Below are 25252 nucleotides of genomic sequence, written 5' to 3'. Positions count from 1 at the left end.
CCCCGCTGTAGAGGACGATAACTGGAAAGGCCAAAACTTTTTTTAAAAGGTGAGAGATACAGGTCAGGCTGTAAGCAAGGACAGAACCGCGTCCTTATCTAAGAATTAACCACTCCTTACTCCTAACGGGAGGGGTTTGGGGTCCTAAAAATTCTTGTATTCCTCTCCTACTGGCCCCCGCTTTTTAAATGTACCAACTAATAATCGGAACGGAAGCCATGTGTTGCAGAGAGCGCCAAGGAAACTGATTTAGCAGTTATGATAGGCCAGGAAAAGGAACAACCGGCCAAACATCCTTATCCGCCCCGCCTCTTCCCCGACCATGCTCAATGCGTATTTAACCGCCAACAATAAAGCCCACCTCCTTCCGGACCGAAGTCGACAAGCACCAGCTCAAATCTTTCACGGAACGAAAACTAGAGGCGGCTTTTGGTGGGATGCCGGCGACCCGCCCTTCCACCGAACTTTCGAATTCTGTTGGCTAGCGTTTGAGTCCATAAACCAATGGCGGTGGCCGAGCACGGATAAGCCCGACCCAGTACATCCTTTCCGTCGGCTCTCCGCCTTTGAACTGGAGGGGAGAGCTCATTTTTTACTTAGTCATTGGCTATAACAGTCGTCACTCTCCTGATGCCTTAGCCCGACTTGGTGATTGGTCCCGCCCAGGCGCGAAATGTAACGCGGGAAAGTCTAGGATTCGGTAGAGTCGGGGCTGCCGCTAGCCACCTTTGGGAAGAGGCCGCGGCTGCTACCCGGTGGGAATCGGAGTGAGGTTGTCTGCCAGTCTGCATCCCTGTAAAAGCTCTTTGCAGCTTCTCTGTAATGCAGGCTTGAGGCGTTCCTGCCGGACCGTAGGAAAAGTCGGGAGCCGCAGCGCCGGATCGGTTTGGAAAGGGGACGTATTCTGGTGCAGGATGTCTGAGAGGCCGGGCCCTGCGCCTGTGATCTTGTTTTCAGGGGATTCACCGAAGCGCGTCTTGGTCTCTGTCATCAAAACCACCCCTGTCAAGCCGCCCCGCAGAGGCAACGAGGTCACTCGAGCTCCTCCACCGCCGCCCATCCCCACCAGTCCAGGCTTCAGCGACTTCATGGTGTACCCCTGGCGCTGGGGAGAGAACGCGCACAACGTCACTCTTAGCCCTCCGCCGGCTACCACTCAGCCTCTCTGCCATGGAGGGGGTGGGAGCAGCCACCGGGCCCGAGATGCAGGTGGCCGTTCGGGCGCAGACGACGAAGAAGCCGGCAGCCCGGACAGCGGCATTGGGAGCAGCGGGCACCTGAGGGTGAGTGTATTCGGGAGCACTGGTCGAGAGAGGCTGGCTAGGTTGCCACTGGGTACAAAGGCAAAAAAAATATTTCTGGGCGCGTGCAGCCGGCGACCGTTGAGGGAAATGCTTATTTTAAAGGGTCCTGTGAACGTTGGAACACTGCCCCCCCCCCCATTCCCTCCTTTCTCGAATCGCCCGAGGCTTAAAGTTAAGTCATTTCCGCGAGTGATTCACGCTCTTAATGACGACACCTCCGCGCGCCAAAACCCGTTGTTTTTTTTAATGTCGGCGGCAAGCCAGTGATTGCTTGCGTGCGCGCGCTATTGCACTATTGGCCACTTTCTGGGCGCGCGATTAGACAGGTAGTGTCCGCGCACGCGCTGTTTTTTTTACTACTCCCTTCGGATAGTGTCTCGTACTAGTCGTTGTATACAAAGTGTGCGCTGTAGCCCTGGGATTCCCATGGCGTTGAGAGAGACGTACGAGGGACTCCTTTATACGTAATTATTTAGCTTCCCCTTTAGCAGCTTACGTCACTTAATGACAGCTCGAAGGCAGGAATGCCGAAAGTTGTCAAAATGGGAACCTTCCGTTTTCGTAGGTATGTTGACAGGCAGGAGCTGAGCTAGTAAGACAGCCGGTAAGGGAGTCCTTACAAGTGTCTGTAAAATATTTAATGCAACGAGGAGCATGGTAGATCTCTGCATGTGTTACAAATAGACTTCAAAGCTTTTGCATCATTAAATATGGAAATTTGGAGTCGTGATTAGCAGTTATTGTCATATACCAAGAAATTTATCCAGTGCACCCACCAGCTGCAAAGCAGTATTTTTTCTCCATCTATGAAGTGCCTCAAATTCAGCCTTGTTATCTTACCCAGGGCCGGCTCCCCCACTAGGCAAACTAAGCATTTGCCTAGGGCACCACATTGGGCTCTCCCCCTCCCAGTACCCCAAACAAATACCTAATTCCCTGCCCGGCCCACTGAGAGGAGTAATGTCAGCCTCCCCTTACCTGCTTCAATAAAGGCATCTCCATAAAGCGTTCTCTTAACAGAGCACAGGACACAATGAGGCTTTGTTCCTCCCTCTCGGGAGGGGGGCAGAAGCCTCATTGTGCCCTGCACTCTCTTAAGAGAACGCTTTATGGAGATGCCCGCATTGAAGCGGGTAAGAGGAGGCTGGCATCACGCCTCTCAATGCACCAGGTGGGGAGTGGAAGCTGGTGCCAGCCTCCCCTTACACAGGCCACTTCGACCTGGGCATTTCTGTAAATCGTTTTTATGAGAAGGGTGGGAGGTGGTGTAGGTGGGCGGAGAGGGCGCCGTGGGGCAACTTTGCCTGGGGTGCTGGGCACCCTAGGGCTGGCCCTGGTCTGACCTCATTGTTACTGTTGCTTTTCACTGCTGCCCATCCAGCAGTGATGAGGGATAGAGTCTGGTCAGTAGTGAGTCATTTATCTGTGTGGGCCCCAATATGCTTCACCCTGGTTCCAGTTTTGTTCTGCTAGATTCATGCTTGTAATGCCCATCTTAAACTCAACTGTTTCTAAGTTTATCTGGATCCTTTTTTTATAAGAGCATGAAAGCTTACTATTCTCCTGCCTTGGCACTTATTTGATAGACATCTGTTCTTGATTTTGTGTATTTACCTTCTAGGATGGGATTAGAAGAGGCCGACCAAGAGCAGACACCGTTCGAGATCTAATAAGTGAGGGAGAGCATTCTTCTAGCAGAATTCGCTGTAATGTTTGCAACAGAGTCTTTCCACGAGAGAAATCCTTACAGGCACACAAAAGAACTCATACTGGTAAGTCGAGTGTCAAGGAATAAAACTGATCACCCATGGTCTTTCAATCCCTAGGAGCGGGAAACACAAGAATGCTTGTTCAGTTCCTTCAGTAACTAATTGTTCTTTTTTGTGGTCTCTTCATCACAATTAAATTATAATTGTTTGTCCTATTGGTTTATATCTGAAATTGAGATGTTGGTTTTATTATGATTGTTAGCCACGCTGAATCCTTTTGGAATGGGCGGGATATAAATCGAAAGTAAATGAAATAAAATAAATACTGATGAGATCTTATGTTGGCAGTCACCAAAAAGCCTTCTGAGGGTAATGAAGTATTCATTAAATCCAGGGGGTTAAAATTTGCACCCTCCTTATAGTTTCTTTAGGCAAATGAAGATATTCTTAGGACTCAGTTTCTGCAATTTCATTGATATCTTGGAGAACAGCAATGAGTTATTTTGAAGTTCTCTTTTGTTGCCCATGTTTCAGAGTTAATCTGTCTAAAAGCTTTGTTTCAGCTATTAGAAACATGCTTAACTAGCAGGGGAGCTAGAGTGTAGAAAATAGCTGAGCAAAGGCACTATATTTTTGTTCATTGTAATGAAGACTGACTTTAAACATATTCTTAGTTTAATGGATATATATGTTTTCCATGAGTCCTAATTTTGTTTACACTGTATTCAGTTGCATTGAATGGCTTTAAATCTTTAATGTTGGCTTGTCCAGTGATCTTTGACTGCCTTACTTGCAAAATATGACTTTCCTGCAGCACCTTAGCCCTCATTTCTCCTGAAGATGCTGTTCCTAAGAGTCAAGAGACCAACAAGAATAACATGGGATAGAGAACTGGCATGGTGTAGGGGTTAAGAGCAGCAGACTCTAATCTGGAGAACCAGATTTGACTCCCCATTCTTCCATATAAAGGCTGCTGGGTTACTTTGGGCCAGTCACAATTCTCTTAGAACTCTCTCAGCCTCACCTATTTCACAAGGTGTCTGTTGTGGGGAGCGGAAGGGAAAGATGTTGTAAGCTGCTTTGAGGCTTAAAGACAAATGGTGTACAAAAACACTTTTTTCATATAGGTACAGTGGGGAGGGTGAATCAAGAAAATGGTACACCTTGCTTTTTGTTTCACAGAGACAGTTTTAACTTCGGTATATACTTATTACTTGCTTCCAATTAGATGAATTTATTTATTTAGCATGGTTTTATAGTAACTAAACGTAAGGTTGGATCCAGGCATCGTTTTTATATAGTCCCCACTCCATACTGCAGTCCCATTCCATATGACTTTTGTACAGAAAAGTCCCATGATCTCCAACATATCCTTCTGGTCAAAGCGACCCATCCCTTTTCAACAGCAGAATGAGAATAAAATTTGAGAATAACATAAAACTGATAAAAATGGCACAATTCCAGAACAAGCTTTAAATGGCTTAATTTCTGCACAGAACCTCCTTGTATAACTTCAAAGGGAAAGTAACTATTCATCTTCTTTCTCCAGGTGAAAGGCCTTATTTGTGTGACTACCCTGAGTGTGGGAAAGCTTTTGTTCAGAGTGGGCAACTTAAAACACATCAACGTCTCCATACAGGAGAAAAACCTTTTGTCTGTTCAGAAAATGGTGAGCTTTTTTTCTCATAGAAAATACTGTGAATACAGTCTGAGGAATATAATGTTTTTTTGAGGAGGTGATAACTTGAAAGAGAAGAAAAGAGGCATATACACTGAAGCCAAAGAAAAGCTGAAGTGTTATTGTTTTCACTGCTTACTTTATGTGCTCAATTCTTTTGTTGAAATTAGTGGGTTAGAGCAAATTTTCAAAAGCAGAAGGATATGTTTTGAAAAATGTTAATTTAACATCTGTTACACTCAAGAATTGTAGATTTAGAAGAAGAATTGTAGATTTATACCCCGCCCTTCTCTCTGAATCAGAGACTCAGAGCTGCTTACAATCTTCTATATCTTCTCCCCCCACAACAGACACCCTGTGAAGTGGGTGGGGCTGAGAGGGGTCTCGCAGCAGCTGCTCTTTCAAGGACAACCTCTGCCAGGGCTATGGCTGACCCAAGGCCATTCCAGCAGGTGCAAGTGGAGGAGTGGGGAATCAAACCTGGTTCTCCCAGATAAGAGTCCGCACACTTAACCACTACACCAAACTGGCTCTGTAGTGAAACCTCAATAGTGAAACCTCACCAGAATCAATTGTTCATGGGCAATTGAGAGAAACGCTTTGGAGGAATGTTCTAGAATGGATTTTATAAAATAGTTCTAGATCTTTGGTGGATTTCTGGGACAAAGAATGGATAGTTTGCCGAGGAAGGCAGATAATTGGATGTTATGAAGCATTTTTGTAAGGGACAAGTTGGAGTCAGGGACCAGGAGAAGTTTTGCAGAGAACCATAGTGTATAGAATACCCTTTATTTTTGGCAAAGGAGGTGACATTAGTGTTAATTTAGGGGAGAACATAATCTAGAAGGCCTAAAATCTGAATCCTTGTATAATCCTCAGTAAGAAAAATGCTTTTTCTACATGTTCAGAGGTACTACAAGTTGTGAGCTGCCCTGAGCCTGCTTCGGTGGGGAGGGCGAGATATAAATCCAATTAAATAAATACTATTTTTTACACTCCAGGGCTCAGTCTGTCGTATAAGTTGTGACTGCCTTTGTCTGCCACTGTCCGTCCACTTCGATGAGCAATAGTTTAACACAGCCAACACCACACTGTTCTTAAACTATAAAACGCTCCATCATAATGCTCTGCCAATCAATCATAGAATAGTAAGAGGGTAATATGTACAGCATAGCTTCATTAATATACTTTTGCTCCTAATTACTGTACCAATGAGGAGGCAGTGCTGAGTCATTCTGTACTCGTCACCTGATTACATCATTCTACTGGCTAGAACCTGTTCTCCTCTGACAGATCTTCCTGAGTCATCTACCTGACAGTAGCTGTCAGATCAGCAGCAGTGCCTCATGCCTTACTGGCATTATTTCCTATGCCAACACAATCTTAGTCCTGAAATAAGATTCTGCAATTTATCCTGAGTGAACCTGCTACAAATGAAGCTCAAAACAGGGAACCATCTTCTCTGTGGTTTGGACTGTTTCTTCAAATGCCTTATTTCCTGAGGAATAGGCACGGGAGTGGGTGTGAAATGTGTGACTTGAAAAAAGAGCAGGGGGAGAACATAAGCAAAGATGATGGCTGGTGAGAGTGTGACTACAGGAAACTATATTATGCAGCCTAGGTAAATGGGGGAGTTCATGGTGGTGGGTTGGCTTGAATATACAAGAGAAATTTTAAGGTGCTATGGATTCTGGAATCCTGACTTGGTAGTTGAATTGCATGGACTCATTGTAAGTGTTATTGTTTTCGGTTGCTAGGCCCACTAATATTTTCTTTATAAGACTAAATTTTAAAATGTTAAATTTTATAGTGCATTATAAAACCTTCATCTTGGTGCTAAGCAGATTTTTTTTGTCTTTTAATAAGGATGTGTAAGCAGATTTACACATGCAAACCGTCACTGTCCCAAGCATCCCTATGCAAGGCTGAGGAGAGAAGAACCTACGGACAGGCTAAATAAAAAACAAACAGCAGATAACAAAGCTGTTGCTGAATGGCTGGCAAAGTAAGTGGATGAATGGGTTGGTTTTATACTTGTCGCCCCTTTCCTTAGCTTAACTAAATGGAAAATATTCATAAGAAGCCACCTGAACACAGCTCTGCCATGACAATGTCTAATGTTAGGTTTCACCATTATAGATACTGGGAGATGAGAGAGCAACGCGCTCCTACATTGAGAAGCAAAACTATTCATAAGCCTGATCAGGAGCAGCAAGATCCCTTGGGGTATCTCCAGTCTGATGATGATGAGGAGGAGGAAAAGAGTACTACCCATTCAGCTGCCTGTAGCCGCCTTCAGGAACAGCGTGAACGCTTGCATGGAGCACTAGCACTCATAGAGCTTGCAAACCTTGATGGAGCTCCACTGCGACAGTAGTAGAAAAACAACCTGCTGATAAATGTACTGCATTTTGGTACTTAAACCAGTTAGCTCCTCAGCATAAGCTAAGCACCTTATTTGCTTTCATAGGCTGCTATTCTGTAGAATTTATGAAGAATGTTGTTGCCCTGAGAAGATGGGGTAAGAGAATTGCACTTTTTTTGTAAGGTAAAGTCAGATATAAAGCTTTTTAAAGTATTTTGTAAATAGACTGCGTAATGCAGGGTGAAAAATTCATTATATAGAATGCTAGATTTGCAAGGTTAGGGCTGTGCTGCTATTCACAATTACATGGAAGTAAGCAACTGTGCTATCAGGGGAACTTTCCTTCATGTAAAAGTGTTTAAATCAGATTGCCAGTCTTTCTTTGATGCAATCCTCACAGGAAGCACTTTCTGAACTCATCGCTTTAAAGTAACGGTACATGTATTAAAAGGAAATAGTCAAAAGACTATTTTAAAGTTGGCTGTAAGTAGGGACTGTGATTTTCAAATGTCAATATTTTATCTAGCATTACTGACAAGGGTTCTAGAACAGCAGTCTTAACCTTGTAGTGGCTTTGAAGAACCAGGTGATGTGTTGTTCAGGATCGTTACTGTGGTTGCTGACATTAAGACTGACTTTGCTGATGTGGACTGAGATCTTGGCAGTCTCTTAGTTCAGTAGCACTTCTTGTTCCTTACGGAATGTTGGGAATGTTTGCACATTGTTGGACTTGCCTATAACTTTGTGATGTAGTCTTGCAAATTCTAGGCATCATGGTAACATCACCCAGGATGTGGATTTTTTTCAGACTTCATAGACCCTGTAACAATGGCATTTGTATTTTGTTAATAGGGATATTTGCAGGATAGTCTTGGTTTATAGTAAAATATTTAATAAGACTCATTAGCAAACACTAAAAGTACTGCTTCAAAACTTTCTTGCAGATTTTTTTCTTGCATAACGCCACCTTATTGCTTTATTTCAAAATTACATGCTAAAAGTTTGTGTTCACTAACTGAAGCACAGTTACTGATTAAAGTTGCAAAAAGTGTTGGCTGTACAGCTAGGAATATAGGCTTCCAGCAGTAGCTGAAGTGTGAAATGTGTGGCATAGTATTTTTTTCTCCAGATAAAAATGTGGTTACTGCTTAGTGCTTTTGAGCACTGAAAGGAAAATAAAGTTTTAGCAGAACACCTTATTATTGTTAGTGATTTTAAGTAAATTATTATATGCCGGGCTTGTGTCTTGTTAGATCTTGTGTGAACAAAATGAGTAGAGGTGCATAGCAGACAGAAAATTCTAACACTTGCTGGTTTTAGGAGGCGGGAAAGGGAAGCTATTAGCATAAGCGTATGAAGCGTCAGATTCATGACCAACTAACTTACCACTTCTGTGATTCAAACTGGTATTGGGCTTTAAGATGCCTAATAATAAAAATAATTACGAATGGAAAATTTGCAAGATAATAATAATATAATAATAATAATTTTTTATTTCTATCCCGCCCTCCCCGCCGAAGCAGGCTCAGGGCGGCTCACAGCATAAGATACACATTACATCAGTTTACATTATAAAAACATGGTTAAAACAGTTATAAATTATTAAAATTAACATAACAATATGACGTTATAAACATTAGATTTCGTAAACATCAGATAATAAAAACATTTCCAGCAGCATACCTAGCTTTGTTACTAATTCTATCGCTAGTTGAAGGCCACCTTGAAAAGGTGGGTCTTACAGGCCCTACGGAATTGATCTAAACATCTTAGGGCCCTCACCTCCTCGGGGAGTTGGTTCCACAATAATGGAGCGACGACAGAGAAGGCCCGATCCCGGGTGGCCTTCAGTCTGGCCTCCCTTGGCCCAGGGATATTCAACTGGTTTTTCCCAGATGACCTCAGTGCCCTCTGGGGCTCGTATGGGGAGAGACGGTCCCTCAGGTAGGTAGGTCCTCGGCCATATAGGGCTTCACCTTGCTTTTACAGATTGCTAATACAGATTGCTTTTCATAACTGTTGACATATCATTAGAATTGTGTTAATGTAAGCAAATGGCTAGACAGGGAATACAGTGAACTTCAGTGGAATTGAATCTTAGCATTATCACTTCTTGGCTTGTTCACTTCTAAATCTATCGGCACCTCTACATCATTAAAGCAAAGCACTTCAATTTGGACTTCTGGTTAAATAAAAACTTACAAGTATCTTTAAAAAATTGGCTAAGAGCCTTCAAGCATCAACTTTGAAGCTCTTCCTGGAGCTGACTTGGCAGGGAAAGACATTTGCACTTCACATAAAACTTATGGATATATCACCAGTTACACGAACAGGACCCAATTCTTTATCATAATGCACAAACTTCTTGTCATTATCAAATAGTTACACTGAGTGCATATTGAAAACTTGTAGTTAATCAAAACTTGTTAAATTCTGTCTATTTGTAGGCAAGGTCAAGCTGCTTAATGAATTGTGTATAAAATACATCTTTGGAAAACCTCCAAGCAAAATAAGTTACATGTGTAGCTTTAAAAATTTTGGCTTTAAAATGGTGGTTCAAGAATTGTATGCTTCCTATGATTAAGCTGTAGCTTTAAGCATGATTTGAAATGCTGTAATTCGAATACGCTTTGAATAAAAAAAGTTCTCGGAATATTTTGTCTTTGTGTTGCTAACATTCAAAACTTAGAGATCATCAGTCGTTTTACAGGAGTACTGATGTATGCCCAGTGGTCTTGTGTCTGAGTGTATGCACAGAAAACTTCAAGGTGAAGCTCTGTTCAATATAGAATATAATGGTAAGCAGTCTTCATATATCAAAGCTCTTGACTATATACAATATTTAAAAATAAATAAATAAAAGCACTACTGACTTAGTTCTGACACAGTGCCTAAATTATGGTCTTCAATTACAGGGCTTACAGTGAATTCTGACAAGCACAATTTACATTGAGATGGCCCCGCTCTGCAGTTTGCTTTGAGACCTGATCACACACATGTAGGTTAAAGAAAGGGAGGCAGAAAAGAGATGTATTTGATAAGGGGAATTAAAAGGAAGTTGTTCTGGTTTATTCTGAAAAGGTTTTTTTTTTAAACTAGATTTCTTTGTGCCTATCTGGGATTTTAATATTCTTTCAAAAAAGACCCTGATTAGGAATTACAACATTATACTGGATTCCAGTGCTTAATCGCTGGAGGTAGATGGCTAAGTATTTAAAAATACTTTTATGGTTCCAACATGTCTCCCTCCCTCCTCACTGGCAGCCTTTCTTCATTTGTTCATTATCTTCTTAACTTTTTCATTATTATTAGCACTGAGTGCCCACTGAGTGCACTGAAATGACTATATTATTTCACTTGGGAGAGTTCCTCCTCTCCAGTTATAACATTAAAAAAATAAAAGAAAACAGCACAGCTTGCAATCTGTGAAAAGGAGCAAGAGTCCAGTAGCACCTTAATGACTAGCAACATTTGTGGCAGGGTATAAGATTTCATGAGTCACTGCTCACTTCAGATACAGCTAGAATGTGAGTCCAAAGTCCTTATATCTTGGAGAGGAGTGATTTCAGGTGCAAATGACAGTAGCAGGCACTGGTAATGAGAGAAGAAACCTTGGTCTCAAGAGTTTGAATTGAGCTTCATTATCAGTTGCAGTTCAGTAATCTCTTTCTAAGACAATTCTACCACCTGCCTCTGCCACGTGCAAACCCAGTGTGCTTTTCTGCATGCCTGCTCCCATCGCTGACCTTTGCCTCACCACTCAACCCCCTCCCCCTGCTCTCATTCAGGGGGTTGCACTAGATTACCCTGGAGGACCCTTCCAACTCAGTGTTCTGTGATTCATTCAGACTGTTAAATAAAACTGCATGCAAGGAACCTGCAGAGTATGTGTGCGTTTTGGCTTTGCCTTCTGGCTGGAGGAGGAGGAGGCGGCAGCAGGCAGCACATCCTGGCCAAGGGCAGCAAGCAGACCTTAAGGAGACTGGCTGCACAGAGCTTGCAGCCAAACCAGCCCTCCAAGCCCCTTATGGTTGCCAACTCCAGTTGTACAATTTCTGGAGATTTGGGGGAAAGACCCTGGGAAGAGCTCATGTTTAGGGATGGGAAGGACCCTCAGTAGGGGATATTATATCCTAATATTGGCCCTTCTGGTCCACATTGAGATTGGTTTTCCTCAGTTGCTTGTGGGCCAGATAAGAGTCCTGGACAGGTTGGCTGCTTAACATATCTGCCCTAGGCACCTGAATGTCTTGCAAGTTATCAAAGTTTTAAGTGGAGGGAAGTACTGAGCTTAAAGCGTTTTGATTTTAGCTCATTCAGTTGGATGGCTGAGATCCATGTGAGTAGATCCCACTGAACTCATAGGGCTCAGGCATAGTTCACAGATGCAGAAGGGCAGCTGGACTGTTCTACTTCAGAGTGTAAGCTGGAGTATCATAGACGATCACATTTTGGAATACTTCCCAGTCAGCAGATCAACCAGCAAGTCAGCCAAGCAATCAAACTCCTTTCTCCCTGCTGCGCTGATTTTCTGTTTACTTGGAATTTTGTTGATGAAGAAACCTTCAATGCAGAAGTCCCCCGCATATAGGTGTAAAGTCTCTTTTGCTACTTCAACAATTTCATTCTGGATGTGTGACCCAGACTTCACTTCCTGGGAACCCCACACTTGTGAATGACTTGCTGGTTGATCAGAAAATGGCAGCTGCTAGGGACTAGCCATGGTAGGTATGCCAGAAAAGTAGCTGCATTGCAACAAAAACAAAGTCTTGTAGTACCTCAACATTTATTTAGAGTATTTATATGCTACTTTTTCTCCTGGAAGAAAACACCAAAGCACCTTACAAATATTAAAGTCATGATTCAAAAGCCAAATATACCAAGATATCCATTATTGATCTAAAAGACATACAGTCGCTTTTGGACATTCATACAACTGCAAAATAATCTAGAGCACCCATTTATCATGTAGGAAAACCTGAAACCAAAATACACTTACAATAATTAGAAATGGCAAGTTGCAGGCCAAGGTGGTTGCAGGAATCTCCCTTCCCAGGCATCAGTCAGATGACAGTTAAAATTTATGCAAGTCTAAAAACAGATTTGTCATTAGGGTGTGAGAAAAAGACCCCTAATTTCAGAACATCGTAGTCACCAGCTTGGTTGCCAGGGTGCCTGGAGATTCAACTCTGCCAGGAAAATGTGGGGTTGATCTACCAGAATGTAAGGGACTTATGAGAGTACTAACAGTCACAACATTGCAGCAGCACTCAGTATCTCTGGAAGAGTGCTAACCAGGAGGACAGATGGGTTTCCAGCCGCTCCGTGTGCGCGCCATCTCGGCCATTGCAGTGGAAGAAGTTGCGCCACCAAGAACTATCCGGGCAGACGGTTTCCAGCCTTGACCCTGAAATCTATGTTGGTAGGCTAACATCACCAGCAACTATCTTCCTGCAGTGCCAGACTCCATAACAGCGAAGCGGGAGGCTCACGTACTCAACAGCTGTCACTTATGCATAAGGCAATCAAGCTTATCTTAGGCGTGGATCCTGTCAGACTGCCTAAGCTTTTGTCCAACAGAACCCAAGACAAAAGATGATGCCAGCAGAGGAGTGAAGAAGAGGAAGAACATCATTTAGAGCCAAGCTTCTTTGTATAGATCGGGTGTTACCTTAGGTAGCAATTTGGCTATCCTCACCTTTTAGATAAGTTTTGACAGCTTGTTAATCCCTTCCACCCCAATAATTTCACCTATTCTTTCCCTTAATGGTCATCCTGGAGCCTCCCCCCTTTTCCCATTGAAGGCCCAATCAGGTAACCAGGGTCAGGTATGCTCATTGGCCAGGTATGGGTACCCAATCAAGTGCCCCCAATAAACTGGCCATTGGACACTGCAAAAGTCCAGCCCTTATGGTCATTGCGGAACCTCCCCTTTTTCTGAGGTCACCACCTGTCATCCGCCCCGGCACCTCCCATCCCCTAAGGGCTCAAGGTATTCCTTATAACCTCTGACCCAGCTCCCCCCAGGTGTGCATCCAGCAGTACCCCATTCCTGCTGTTTAGATACATCCCCGATTCCTGATCAGTTGAGGGTCCCTTCCCCCATCGCCCTAGTTTGTCACCATTGGAGCCTTCCTCGAAGACTACGATCAGTAATTATCACCCTGTTTGTCCATTCCTATGTTACCTCTATATATTTCTCTCTATTTTTATTAGGTCTGTATGTATGCTATATGTATCTATTATCTTGTATGTGTGTTCTATATTTTTCTGTAATAAATTCATAATTGTTTTACTTAATTAGTGTCCTTGGTAAATTTAGCAATAATTTCTGGAAGTGGAATCCTGTATATATAGATTCTAGGTCCTCTTAAGCCAAAGTTGCCCACCTGTCAATTCCCCAACCTCTATTGAGGGCATTTTGGCTTACAAAGGTGCTGCAAGGGGTTTGTTTGTTGTCTAGAACCTGGTTCCTGATAAAATTGTTTGCATGAGTTGATAGTACCAGATGTCCTCAATGTGGCACCTGTGGGTAGCATGGTGCCCACTGATGCCTTTCCTGGAATCCACCATGTGTTTTTAGGAAGTGGGTCGGCTGGGGGGAAGCATTTGTTCATCAGGGTTTCTGATTGGCCATTGGAGGTCTGATTGGTTGTATCTTTTAGAACAGGGGTAGCCAAACTGGCTTAATGTAAGAGCCACAGAATGAACATCAGATGTTTGAGAGCTGCAAGAGAGGGAGGGCTGGCAGGCAAATAGATGGGGGGAGGGAAGGAGAGGTGGAAAGAAAGCAACTTTAAATACATTTTCCAAGCCACTGGCTGGCTTGGCTTAGAGAAGCGATTTAAAGAGAGAAATGCCTTCTTCAAGCCGGCCAAGGGGGCAGTGGGGGCTTCGAGATCCAGACCATATTTGTTTGGCTACTCCTGTTTTAGAAGTTGCTTCAGCAGCAGCTGCCACCATAGCAAAATGCTCTTCATTGCATGACTGAAGATAACCTGTGTGTATACAAGAATATGTTTGTAAATAATATGTTCATTTTAAAAGGCAACCTGTTAAACAGAGCTTCTGCTTGGTACATTGAAGTGTCACTATATGAATTATGCATTACCTGTCTTGCTGACATTTGTGGTTTTCTCTGCCTCCTATGTCGGCCATTTTGTAACTGCACCCACCACCCTATGTCACAGTACCCAAGGTTGTCCACAGGCTCAAAAAGGCTGGGGACTCCTGATCTAATACAAGGTGTCTTGATATCAAACAGAAATTTTCTCCCACCAGGATTGGCTATGAAATAGCTTCACCTTCCCATTGCCGCACATTAAACCATTATTAAAATAGCAAGACCCGGTTTTTTTGTCCCAAGTTTTTGACAACTGCCCACCTCTTCAATCATCACCTGTTATCCAATCAATGGCAGGTGAACGCAAATGTGGGCTGCGGCCAGTGAATAAAGTAATCTTGCAGCAGGGGGCGCCGTAGTCCAGGCCATAGCCGTCCTGCTTTCAAGAAGTTTCACCTGGAGAAAAAGAGGGAGTCCAACAGAAGAGTGGGTGGGGACAAAGCTGGCCGATGGCGATCTTCTTCCTGTTGGGTTCATTTCCTCCGCCCAGGAGGGGGCGGCTGCTCATGTCCTGCTCTGCATAGCAGGAGTCGCGGTAATGCCTTGGTGCATGGCGAATAGTTTAGGGCTTGCTGCACGTGCCAAGAGATGAAAACGGAAGAAGAACAGGTCGTCGCAGCTGTCGCCCCGCTGCCCAAATTGCTCTCTGCCCTCTTCTATGGAGCCTGCTCTTTCTTGATCGTTCTGGTGAACAAGACGGTGCTGACTGCTTATAGGTGAGAGGAGGTGCGCCGTGGATGGCTGTGGGACGTGCTACAGGTGGAGCAAGAGCAGCGCCCATCTCTCCCTCCGCTTTCAAAATGGATGTTCACTACTCGATCTTGTGTAATAGATATTTCATTGAGATGTCTTGCCGCTTAGTATTAGCAGCTGTTTTGTTGCAGTGTTGTCACTACTAACTCTAGGTCTTACTCTTCGTTGCTATCCTGCCTCCCCTAGCCCCGCGCTTCTTACCTTGCAGTAACTAATAATAGTATTTATTTCCGTATTTTCCTCCCTAATCTCACAGTTGCGTTTTGCAGGGTTTTTCTGTGCTCTCAGAGCGGTCCTTCAAAATAAGTGCTGCTTGGTGACAAAGGTTCATTTCCAGAGTTCATTAGAGTCCAGTTCTCACAGTGAGAAGCTAGAAAGGAAGAGTAAGGAGTAGAGTTGGCAGGTCTGTGTTGGAAAATACCTGGGGACTTTGGGGTGGATCCAGGAGAGGGAGGGGAAAGGGCCTCAGCATGGTACAATGCCATAGAGTCCACCTTTTAGCAACCATTTGCTCCAGGGGGGCTGATCTCTGCCTGCTGGAGATAAGTTGAAAAAGCAGGTAATCTCCAGGCCCTCCTGGAGGCTGGCAAGTGGCAACCCTAGCAAAGGCAGGGTTTTGTGTCCTGGAATCGCTTGGACTTGCCAGGCCACCCTAAAGGTTGAATCTGGAAACAACCAGAGACTCCTTAACAGGAAAAAACACCCGAATTTATTTTTGCATGCACTTGTCCAAGAGAAGCAGGCTCAAGAAATCCGATTTGAGTTTACAATAGAAATAAGAAAGAAAACAGAAATAAGAAAGGAACTTTGTGACAACATCCAACATAGATCTTTTGGCAGGAAAACATGATTAATTAATAACCTGGTGGTCTGATTGATCTCTGCTGTTGCTTAGGCATGTAGCACTTCTTTTACCCAGTTTCTGAACTAGAAACTTTAACATTATTTATTTGTTCATTTACAGTATATACCCCATTTTTCTTCCCAGTGAGGACCTGGCATTCTCCCCTTCTCCATTTTGTCTTTACAGCAGCCTTATGAAATAATGTAGCCTGAGTGTATATGACTGACCCAATGTCACCCAGAAAGCACCCATGGCAGAGTGGGGATTCTGACCTAATTCACCCATATCCTAATCCAGCACTAACCAATAGCTCTCAGTGGCTGGCACTTCATGGATGTGTATGGCCTGAAACATTTGTGGTTCAAGGAAATTAATTCTTAAGGATGGATTTAAAATTGTAGGTATATCAGCAAATACAGAATTTTATCTCACAGTCATAACCATGTTTACTTGAAAGCCAGTCTCTTTTAGCTCCATTGGACCTGCTTCCAGGTACGTGTGAACACTAAATTCACGCTTTTTAAGCCCCTCTCTGCTGTTGGCATGCATTCTGAAGAACAGGCAATTCTGAATGGGCACATGAATTGGAGGGAAAGTCAGTTTTACATTCCCACTCTGCCATGGAAGCTTGCTGAGCAACTTGGGCCCATCATTGTCTTTCAACCCAACATACCTCACAGGGTTATTGATAAATTTTATTTATCCATTCCTTGTAAATAGCCTTAATGCAGGAAGTCTTAAGGTGGCCAAGTTTTGCGCCTTGGCTTAGATGTCAAGGAAGCAGATTCTTCAATCCTTTTATTAACTGCTTTGTATTACAAAGAGCTCCGTGGCGCAGAATGGTAAAGCTGCAGTACTGCAGTCCTAAGCTTTGCTCACGACCTGAGTTCGATCCCAGCGGAAGCTGGGTTCAGGAAGCTGGCTCATGGTTGACTCAGCCTTCCATCCTTCCAAGGTCGGTAAAATGAGTACCCAGCCTGCTTGGAGGGAAAGTGTAGATGACTGGGGAAGGCAATGGCAAACCACCCCGTAAAAAGTCTGCCGCAAAAACATTGTGAAAACAATGTCACTCCAGAGTCGGAAACAACTGGTGCTTGCACAGGGGACTACCTTTACCTTTTTATTACAAAAATTAGTGCTTACCTAAGTTAAGAATTTCTATTGTTTTTATATATTCTATTTGTATTTCACTTGCGCCTTTATGTTGGTGTTGGCTGATCTTGGATTACAACAAAGGAAATGATGACAACAGGGTTACTGTTAGATTAAAATGAAGGAGGGGAGAGCAATGTTGTTTGCTGCTTTTGGTCCCATTAGGGAGAAAAATGACTATAAATATGTAAATAAATCAATGCATGTACTTATGACATAGTCTGATTGCAAGTTGTTCCTTAGATGGGAGGGCTGTGAAAGAGTTAATTAGATCCTGTTCTATGGAGTTCTCAAGAAGGAGATGCTCTGAAGCTGGGTTCAGGTGGAAAGGTGAATCAGGACCTTGAGCCAAGTCACTCTGGTCTCCAGCTTTCATCATTCCTACCTTGAAATTGATGTCCTCTGTCAAAGAGCCCTCTTTTTGCCAGTGGGGTAGCAGCGGGTTTATAAGAGAATTGACAAAGACCCTAGCTGGAAAAATCCCCTTGGTGTGAAGGAAGTCTTTCTGGGACTGCAGCAGACTGGGGATCATGGAACTGCTGAAAGTGAGCAGGATTCTTTGAGCCTGATTTGGGCCGGTAAGAGATTCCACCATAATTAAGTCAACTGATGGTAATTTCCACCTTAGAAGGGCTTTTAGATGGTAAGTAGCCCATCGAATTGAGTTCCATAAGAACTTCTGTCCTTTGTAAGGGCAGACAGCTAAACACACTTTGGAAGGTTGAAGCTTTAATTTTAATTGGGCTCTGCTGCTGTACCAAGTTCTTCTTCGGGCTCTTCACTTCTTCCCTTGCTAATTTCCTAGGGTTTGTTTTAACTTTGGTATTTAGCAAGAATTTCTGAGACAAGTGGTCAATTTTATTTTCAATTTGTCTTAAGTCTCTCAAAAATAGATTCAACAGTTTTAGCAATTAGCTGTATATGATCACTTGTAGCAAGTTCGAAGTCTTTGTCAACTGTTTGCAGCAGGAGAGATTTATCTTCCCTACCGTCAGTGGAGTTGGTATCTTCCTCGAGATTTATGTAAAGAGGTATAAAGCGGTTGGAAGTTGGAATATCACAGGTTGGTGGGAGTAGACGAAGCATAGAAATCATTAATTTTAGTTTGTTTACGTGCTGGCTGAGAGAAAGAGTCATCTAGGACATGAGTTCTTTTGCTGACGCCCATAATGAAGAACCGGGATTCAGACCTAGGCTCAGAAGGGGAGGGGGGGACCTCTAAAACCAGCAAAGCCAGACACAAGGTACTGAGATTCTTAAAAAAAGAAAAGCCTAGCCCGTAATTTAACTTTTTTCAGTAAAGGCTTTCCTTCTGCTGAGGTGTAAATCTCAAGGCTAAAATCTCCAGCAGTCAGAGACCAAATGTAACGCAGTCAAAAAGTCCGTGGAAAGTAAGGAGCAGCAGTTTCATTACCGTTTGCTCATTAAAAGCCCTTATTCCTCCCCCATCTCTGCAACCATTATAAAAGGTTGAATATAAGATTACTAAAGGAGTATAAAGGCTAAAACTGAAATAAAACCAAACAACAGTACTCCCCTTCGATGGAGCTCAGTCAGCAGGCATCTGCTCCCTCCAACTTGCAATCACAACTAAATTCAAAGTGTTGAGGGACAAACTTTTGAAAACAAAAAGTGATCACACGCAACAAGTATCTAATCTGCTCATGATGCCCAACACTCTTGAGAATGGTTCACCTTTATCAGTCCCTCTAACTCCTCTCATTTCTATGGAGGTGTAGACCAAAGGAAAACAGGAGTAAACCACTCACCCTCCCAACAAGTGAATCCTGAAGAGAAGACTGATTTAATTTCCATCATAGAAGGTAAATTGGATCTCAAGGAGAACCTAGAGTCATCAACACAAGCTGAAGTTCATACGTCTCCAGTAATGGGTGAGAACTAGGGATGTGCAAAAAAAAAAAAAAATTCGGTAGTACACGGATTTGGAAATATACAGGGGGAAAAAATATAGAATCCCGTATATTTCTGAATTCCATAGCCGGAATAGCCGCATATACGGTAGATGCATGGCTATTTCCGAATATACAGCCCCATTATACCCTATGGGCCATTGAAATCAATGGCAAATAGGGTATATTTGAAGCCGCCTGGAGGGGAGGGGGTTTGAGGGAGAGCCCCCAAATTTGCAGGGGACCTGCAGGGGACTCTCCCCTACAAATCCCCCAAGACCCAAAAAGATTGGGGTAGGGGGTCCAATTCGTGGGGCACCCAATGCCAAACCTAGCTTCACACCAGAGAATCTCTATAGGACCCAAATGCACTATAGACATCTATCTACTCTATGAACCCTGCCGCACAAAGCACAATCTGCTCAAGGTCTGCTCTGCAGACCTGGCTGCAGCAAACCCAGATGCCAGCTCTCCTGCCCTGTCCCAAAGAACACGGGGAGAGCTGGCCACGCACAACAAGCATGCTGTCTCTGGGTCTCTCACCCAGGTGCCAGCTTCCCTGCCACAGAACACACAATCTACAAATGCCAGCTCTCCAGCCCTGCCCCAAAGAACGCGGGGAGAGCTGGCCAAGCACAACAAGCCTGCTGGCTCTGGGTCTCTCACTCAGGTGCCAGCTTCCCTGCCACAGAACACACAATCTACAGATGCCAGCTCTCCAGCCCTGCCCCAAACAACGCGGGGAGAGCTGGCCAAGCACAACAAGCATGCTGGCTCTGGGTCTCTCACTCAGGTGCCAGCTTCCCTGCCACAGAACACACAATCTACAGATGCCAGCTCTCCAGCCCTGCCCCAAACAACACAACTCTCAAACAAGAGAAGTGGTGGACAGATCCAAACAACAACAACAGATCCAAACCACTGAGAAACAACTGTTAAAAAAATGACCCTTTTTAAAAATGAAAACTAGGCTAAACAGCCCCCCACAAGAACCAGAACCAGAAGAGAAAAGGAACAACAGCAGCACAACACAGCAGCAACAAATCAAACACAGAATCCTTTTAAAACAGTAAAAAACTTAACTTTTAACAATACAGGAACTTTACCAACCGCTCCCCCCCCCCCAAAAAAAACCTTCACCCTAACCCCAAGAATTCCAAGCCACCCAAATCAGGAAAAGTAAAAGAGGCTATGGGAGAGGCGGGAAAAGGCTACCAAAGGCGGGAAAGGAGGCAAGCAGCTCCCCTGAGACTGCAGAAGGCCCTTTCCCGCCTTTTCCATGGATTTCCGTAAACTTCCAAATATCTATACGAAAGTATACGGGGAGCCATACTCGGCTCCCACATAATGAGCCCCAATTGGATTCGGCTGTATGCGATTCCATATACAGCCTAATCAGAGGTGATTAGACGGGTGATTCGGTTCGGCCGAACCGAATGCACACCCCTAGTGAGAACCCCCTTCTGAGCAGCAGTAGTGAGATCGTCAACTAATTAAGAACATCTCGAGCGGCTTGGGTAATGGATCTGTGTTTCATGATACCAATGGCACCCTTGAACTAGAGAAGACTGACTCACCACCCCTTTCATACTCTTGCCATCCAAACCCTTCACCATTCTGGATATTAAGATCGTCTCCTGGAATGTGGCCAGCTGGCAGAATAAGGCCAAGGATGCTGAGTTTATAAGATATATTAAGGGTTTGATGTTATACTACTACAAGAAACCTGAACTCCACACCAGATCCAACTAGAAGGGTACAAGTCCTATTCCCTATTCAGGAGTAATACAAGGGGTCGTTTTCAAGCAGGATTGTCTATACTTGTCTTCTCACATTTTGCCTTGGAACACATCACTCTACAGGCAAACATCTCTATGGTGCAGGTCGTCAAGGTTCTTCTCAAAAAATTCTCCTTAATTATGGTGAATTTATATGTACCGCCCTCTCTAGATAAGCCAACTCTTTTGCAATACTGGGAACACTTGGCCACACTCATGGAGGAATTAGAGAGAAAATTTCCAGCTATAGAAATAATTCTAGTGGGCTACTTTAAAGCTAGGATAGGGAAGGACTGTAGCATATTTTTTAAAACTCTTGATTTTAACCAAGACGACACCCTTCCACCCATTTTCTCCTATCCAAGATACTCCAAGGATAGCCTTCTAAATTCAATAGGCATCTGTCTTGCCAAATTCTGTATGCAATACAACAGAATTCAGTTAAATGGTTTGATTGGCTACCCAAATTCAGGAGAATTCACCTTTGTCTCCCCAAGGGGCTGTAGCATAATTGATTACATTTTAATCTCTCCTTTATTGAAAACTTATGTCAAAGATTTTACATTGGGGGATTTTATTATTAGTGACCATTTTCCCCTCATTTTGACTCTTCAAATTGATCCTTACATTTATCCCTCCTGTAACTTGTCCTTGCAACCTTACAAGACTGACTTATTGCCCAGAATCATATTCTTCTTTATTGTAATTTGTATACAGATCTTCGTCACAGGTATTTACATCCTCTTTTAGTTAGCATGGTTGATTGTGCTGATGCACTTAAGGTCTTTAGTCTTTTGAACGATACTTTGTCTAGTGTCACTGAGAAAGCGGATAAGTTTCTTTATTCTCTTTTAAAGGCACGCCAGAAGATCTCATAGAAATAGTTTGTTTTTGCTTTTCCTGATGTATATGTATGTAATCGCTCCATTTTATCTTTTTTTTAACCAATTTGCTCTGATATATATATTTTATGCCAATAAAGGCTAAGTTGAATAACTTGACTTGACATAGTCTGAATTGACTAATGGCCATGCAGAAAGACTGATTTATAACTGCATTCTATGTCTTAGAATGCACTAATGATTTTTGACCTTGTAGGTTAACAGTTGTATGTTAGTAAAACATCTTTGAGCTAACATTGCAGACTGTAAACACTACAGACCTCAGATTTATCTTCCTTTTCTTTAGGTTGGACATCAAGGACCTGTTGGCAGACAAAAAATGATGAACAACAATTATGGGATCACAGTTCATAATAGAGAAATAACAAACAACCAAACACTGTGATATAGCTGGCTAACATATTTTTATCAAAAATCTTATAATGCTATTCACCACATAAGAAGGAAGTACAATGTTATAAGAGTCCATCCAATGAGTACCCAGTTTAGACTCATTTAGTTGAATTCTTCCCCAAGGATGTAACTGTCCATGTCAAGGTTGTCAGCCTCTTATTGTATTCCAGTGTATGTACTGGGAGCAAATCAGTCATTGACCTCTTCTTTAAACAGATGGAAAAGCCTTCTGCAATGGACTGATAAATGTTCTCTGCAGCCTCTTTATTTCTTTCAAACCTTTTTGTTTCTTTCCAAATGAGCATCCTAGAATAGACCATAGCAGTAATAACAATTTGCCAGTATAACAAGCAATTTGCCAGTAAAATTGAGAAGACCTTTGCTAAAAAAGATTTGTAGAACTGCCTTGCTCCAAACTTAACACTTAAGTGTTAAAAAGAGAGCCAGCCAAAAAGAGCGTTAAGCCACCTACATACAGAAGGCTTTTGCAATGGATGGGGTCTGGGACTGGTTTGTTGCTTATAAATTTAAGAACTTAAGTGGGACTAAGAGGTAAGGTCTAAATAAAATTAAATTGAAAAATTACTCTCATTCAGCTTTATATTGTATCTTGTTATAACTGCTATGGTTTATTCCAGGATGATTATTTGGAAAGAAACAAAGAAGTTTGAAAGAAATAAAGAGGTTGCAGAGAGCATTTATCAGTCCGTTGCAGAAGTCTTTTTCATTTGTTTAAAGAAGAAGTTAATGAATGATTTGCTCCCAATACACACACTGGAATACAAGAAGAGGCTGATAACCTTGACATGGACAGTTACATCCTTGAGGAAGAATTCAATGAAATAAGCCTAAATCAGGTTACTCATTGGATGGACTCTTTAGTAAAAATATAATGGATGGACTCTTTTTATAACATTGTACTTTTGATAAAAGAAAAAATGATGAAACAGCATAAAATCAGAGTTAGATTACCTAAATAAATATCCAAATAAATAAGTCCTTTGAGGCCTCAAACTTAGCAGGCATGGGGGCAGGGGCAGGTTTGTTTTTTTGTTTTTATCAGAGCTCCGCTTCAGAAAGCTTATTTTTAATGCTATTGGTCTGTTCCATTGCCTAGAAGATCATGGTGGACATGAGAATGTACAAAGTGCAATGCCTCATGATGGAGTAATCATAGCATTCTTTCACACCTCTGGTGTTAAGGGTCAGTCCATCCATATTAGTGTCTGTAGTTTCCAAACATGACGGAGACTTGGTTGGTTTTAGGAACTAAGGATTCTTGAAATCAAGAAAGACATCAGGTACTGGCAGTGTACTTTGGAAAAATAGATATCCTCCTGGTCCCCTGGGGAAGGAAGGAAAGAACCAGAACTTTCTTTGCCCAGTTCCCTGAATCCCATAGGAGAAATACAAAGGCAACAGCTTTAAGACCAATGAATGCTAAATGTTTTAAGCATGTTTTAATTAAAAAAAATCTTTAATTGTGTTTGTCTGTGTCCTATATAAAGTTTATATCTCAGATACCTAATCTTAAATAGGTACACACATGGCCCGGCCCAACATGGCATGGCCCGGCTCAACAAGGTCTCATTTGTGTCTGATCTGGCCCTCATGAGTTCAACCATGGAAGACAGACAAAATAAGTATGGGCAAAATAGGGCAGGGGGGGGGGAGTAAAATCCCTGTGTTTAGTTTTTTTTAAAAAACTGAAGTTTTCCCTTAGTAAGGACTAGACCCAAGTAAGTATCCCAACAGCTAAAAAAAAAAATCTGTTCAAAACACTGAGAGTAATGGAAGCTCTTACAATAAGAGATTCCAAAGGACACAGGTGGGAAAGCTCAGTTGTGTATGAGTTTGCTAATGAGATCAGTTCCTGTGTACTACTGACAATACATACTAGGTAATTTATTTTGGCTTTTTTGTTTGAAGTGTAAACTTGTAAACTGATGTTGCTGCTGTGATGACTTCATAAGTTAAGCTAGTCTCAAGGGGGCAGTATAGCTGCACTGTTGGGCAGCTCTTTCTGCAGTACTGTATTGTCTCTATGATATCACCAGCTCAAGGTGACCTGGAATTCTCCTGGAGTGCCAACTAATCTACAAACTACTAAAACAAGATACCCTGCAGGACATGGCAGGTTCAGAAGGTGGATTGTATGACATCACATCTCTGCTGAGATCCCTCCCTTTCCCAAATTCTGCCCTCCCCAGCCATAAACAGTAGATATCTTTGGAGCTTGTTAGTTCAGTATAGTTATTTACATTCTTAATTTTTGGCCTAAACAATAAAAGTTATCCTCCAAACAAGGAGATGAGCAGTCATGATCACAGGAAGTCTTCCAACCGTAACCATTGAATCTCGAGGCATTTCCCAAGCTGGAGTTGGCAACCCTAGTGCTGAAAGAGGAATAAAATAATATCCTGTTGAAGAAATAGATTTTCTTAGTTACCAAAAGTATATGGTAGTTTTCATTCATATAAATTCCCAATACTTTATAGCGTCTACTTGTTACTTACCTTTTTAAACTATTGCCATAAAAACATAGTACTGAAAATTCAAGTTATTAAATATTTTTACAATAACCCACCCCTTGTTGACTTATACTACCTTTTTTCAAAGTTAACATAAGGGGAGCATAATGACCCATCTAGTCTGGCATCATGTTTCTCAGTGGCCTGCCCCATTAACCAAGAATGCCCACAGGCACAGAGACCAAAGCCTCTCTCTGGTGTTGCTCCAAGCAGCTGGTTCTCAGACATACACTGTCTCTGAAGATGGTTAATAATAATTAAATATTTTCTATGAATTTGGCCTGTTTCCTCTCAAAGCTGTTTTAGCTCGTGGTTCTCTCCACATCATTGTTTATTTAGTGTACTTTTATTCTGTCCTTCCTCTTTTGAGTTTAAGGCAACATGGTTCTCCTGTCCTATATTATATTGTCATAGCAACACCATGAGATAGATTAAACTGAGAGAGTGTCACTGGCCACAGTCACTTAGTAAGTTTCACAGGTTTGAACCTGAATCTCCCAGTCTTATTCCAGAACGCTAACCACTATATAACATTGGCTTATCTGTCAGTGGTTTCTGAAACACATTTTTTTCTGACTTTCTAGTGTAAAAAACAAGCACTGACATTTTAAGTACCGTAACTTTAAGCTGATAAGTTTTGTATTTTTGAAGAACTTTCTTTGTAGAATTTTAAGTAATTGATGTACATTATCTTATTTTGAAGATCTTTTTTTCTTTATAGATTTCCATCTCCATTGTTTCTGGGAGTTGGACAGGTATGTTCAACAATTAAAGGTACTACACATCGTTGAACTTGGTAAATGGGCCAAT

The 25252-nt window shown here is 42.5% G+C and overlaps 2 protein-coding genes across 4 annotated transcripts in view; both read left to right on the top strand.

Annotated features, from left to right (window-relative positions):
* Nucleotides 1–367: 367 nt before the first annotated feature.
* ZNF367 (zinc finger protein 367) lies at nucleotides 368–8180 on the top strand. Its single transcript, XM_060235463.1, has 5 exons — nucleotides 368–1283; nucleotides 2926–3076; nucleotides 4563–4682; nucleotides 6558–6696; nucleotides 6831–8180. Exons 1-5 carry the CDS (start codon nucleotides 915–917, stop codon nucleotides 7066–7068), a joined length of 1017 nt encoding a protein of 338 aa, XP_060091446.1. The 5' UTR covers nucleotides 368–914; the 3' UTR covers nucleotides 7069–8180.
* A 6446-nt stretch (nucleotides 8181–14626) lies between these two features.
* Nucleotides 14627–25252, top strand: part of SLC35D2 (solute carrier family 35 member D2) — a 32472-nt gene continuing 21846 nt past the window's right edge. For all 3 annotated transcript variants that reach the window (XM_060235461.1, XM_060235462.1, XM_060235459.1), the window contains exons 1-2: nucleotides 14627–14895; nucleotides 25164–25197. In XM_060235461.1, coding sequence (XP_060091444.1) covers nucleotides 14768–14895; nucleotides 25164–25197 — 162 coding nt within the window. In that variant the 5' untranslated portion in view covers nucleotides 14627–14767. The remainder of the gene's footprint in view (nucleotides 14896–25163; nucleotides 25198–25252) is intronic.

This window comes from Heteronotia binoei, chromosome 4, assembly GCF_032191835.1.
Source record: "Heteronotia binoei isolate CCM8104 ecotype False Entrance Well chromosome 4, APGP_CSIRO_Hbin_v1, whole genome shotgun sequence".
NCBI lineage: Eukaryota > Metazoa > Chordata > Lepidosauria > Squamata > Gekkonidae > Heteronotia > Heteronotia binoei.
The sequence above is the reverse complement of the archived record's forward strand: the minus strand, read 5'-3'. Positions and strand labels throughout refer to the sequence as shown.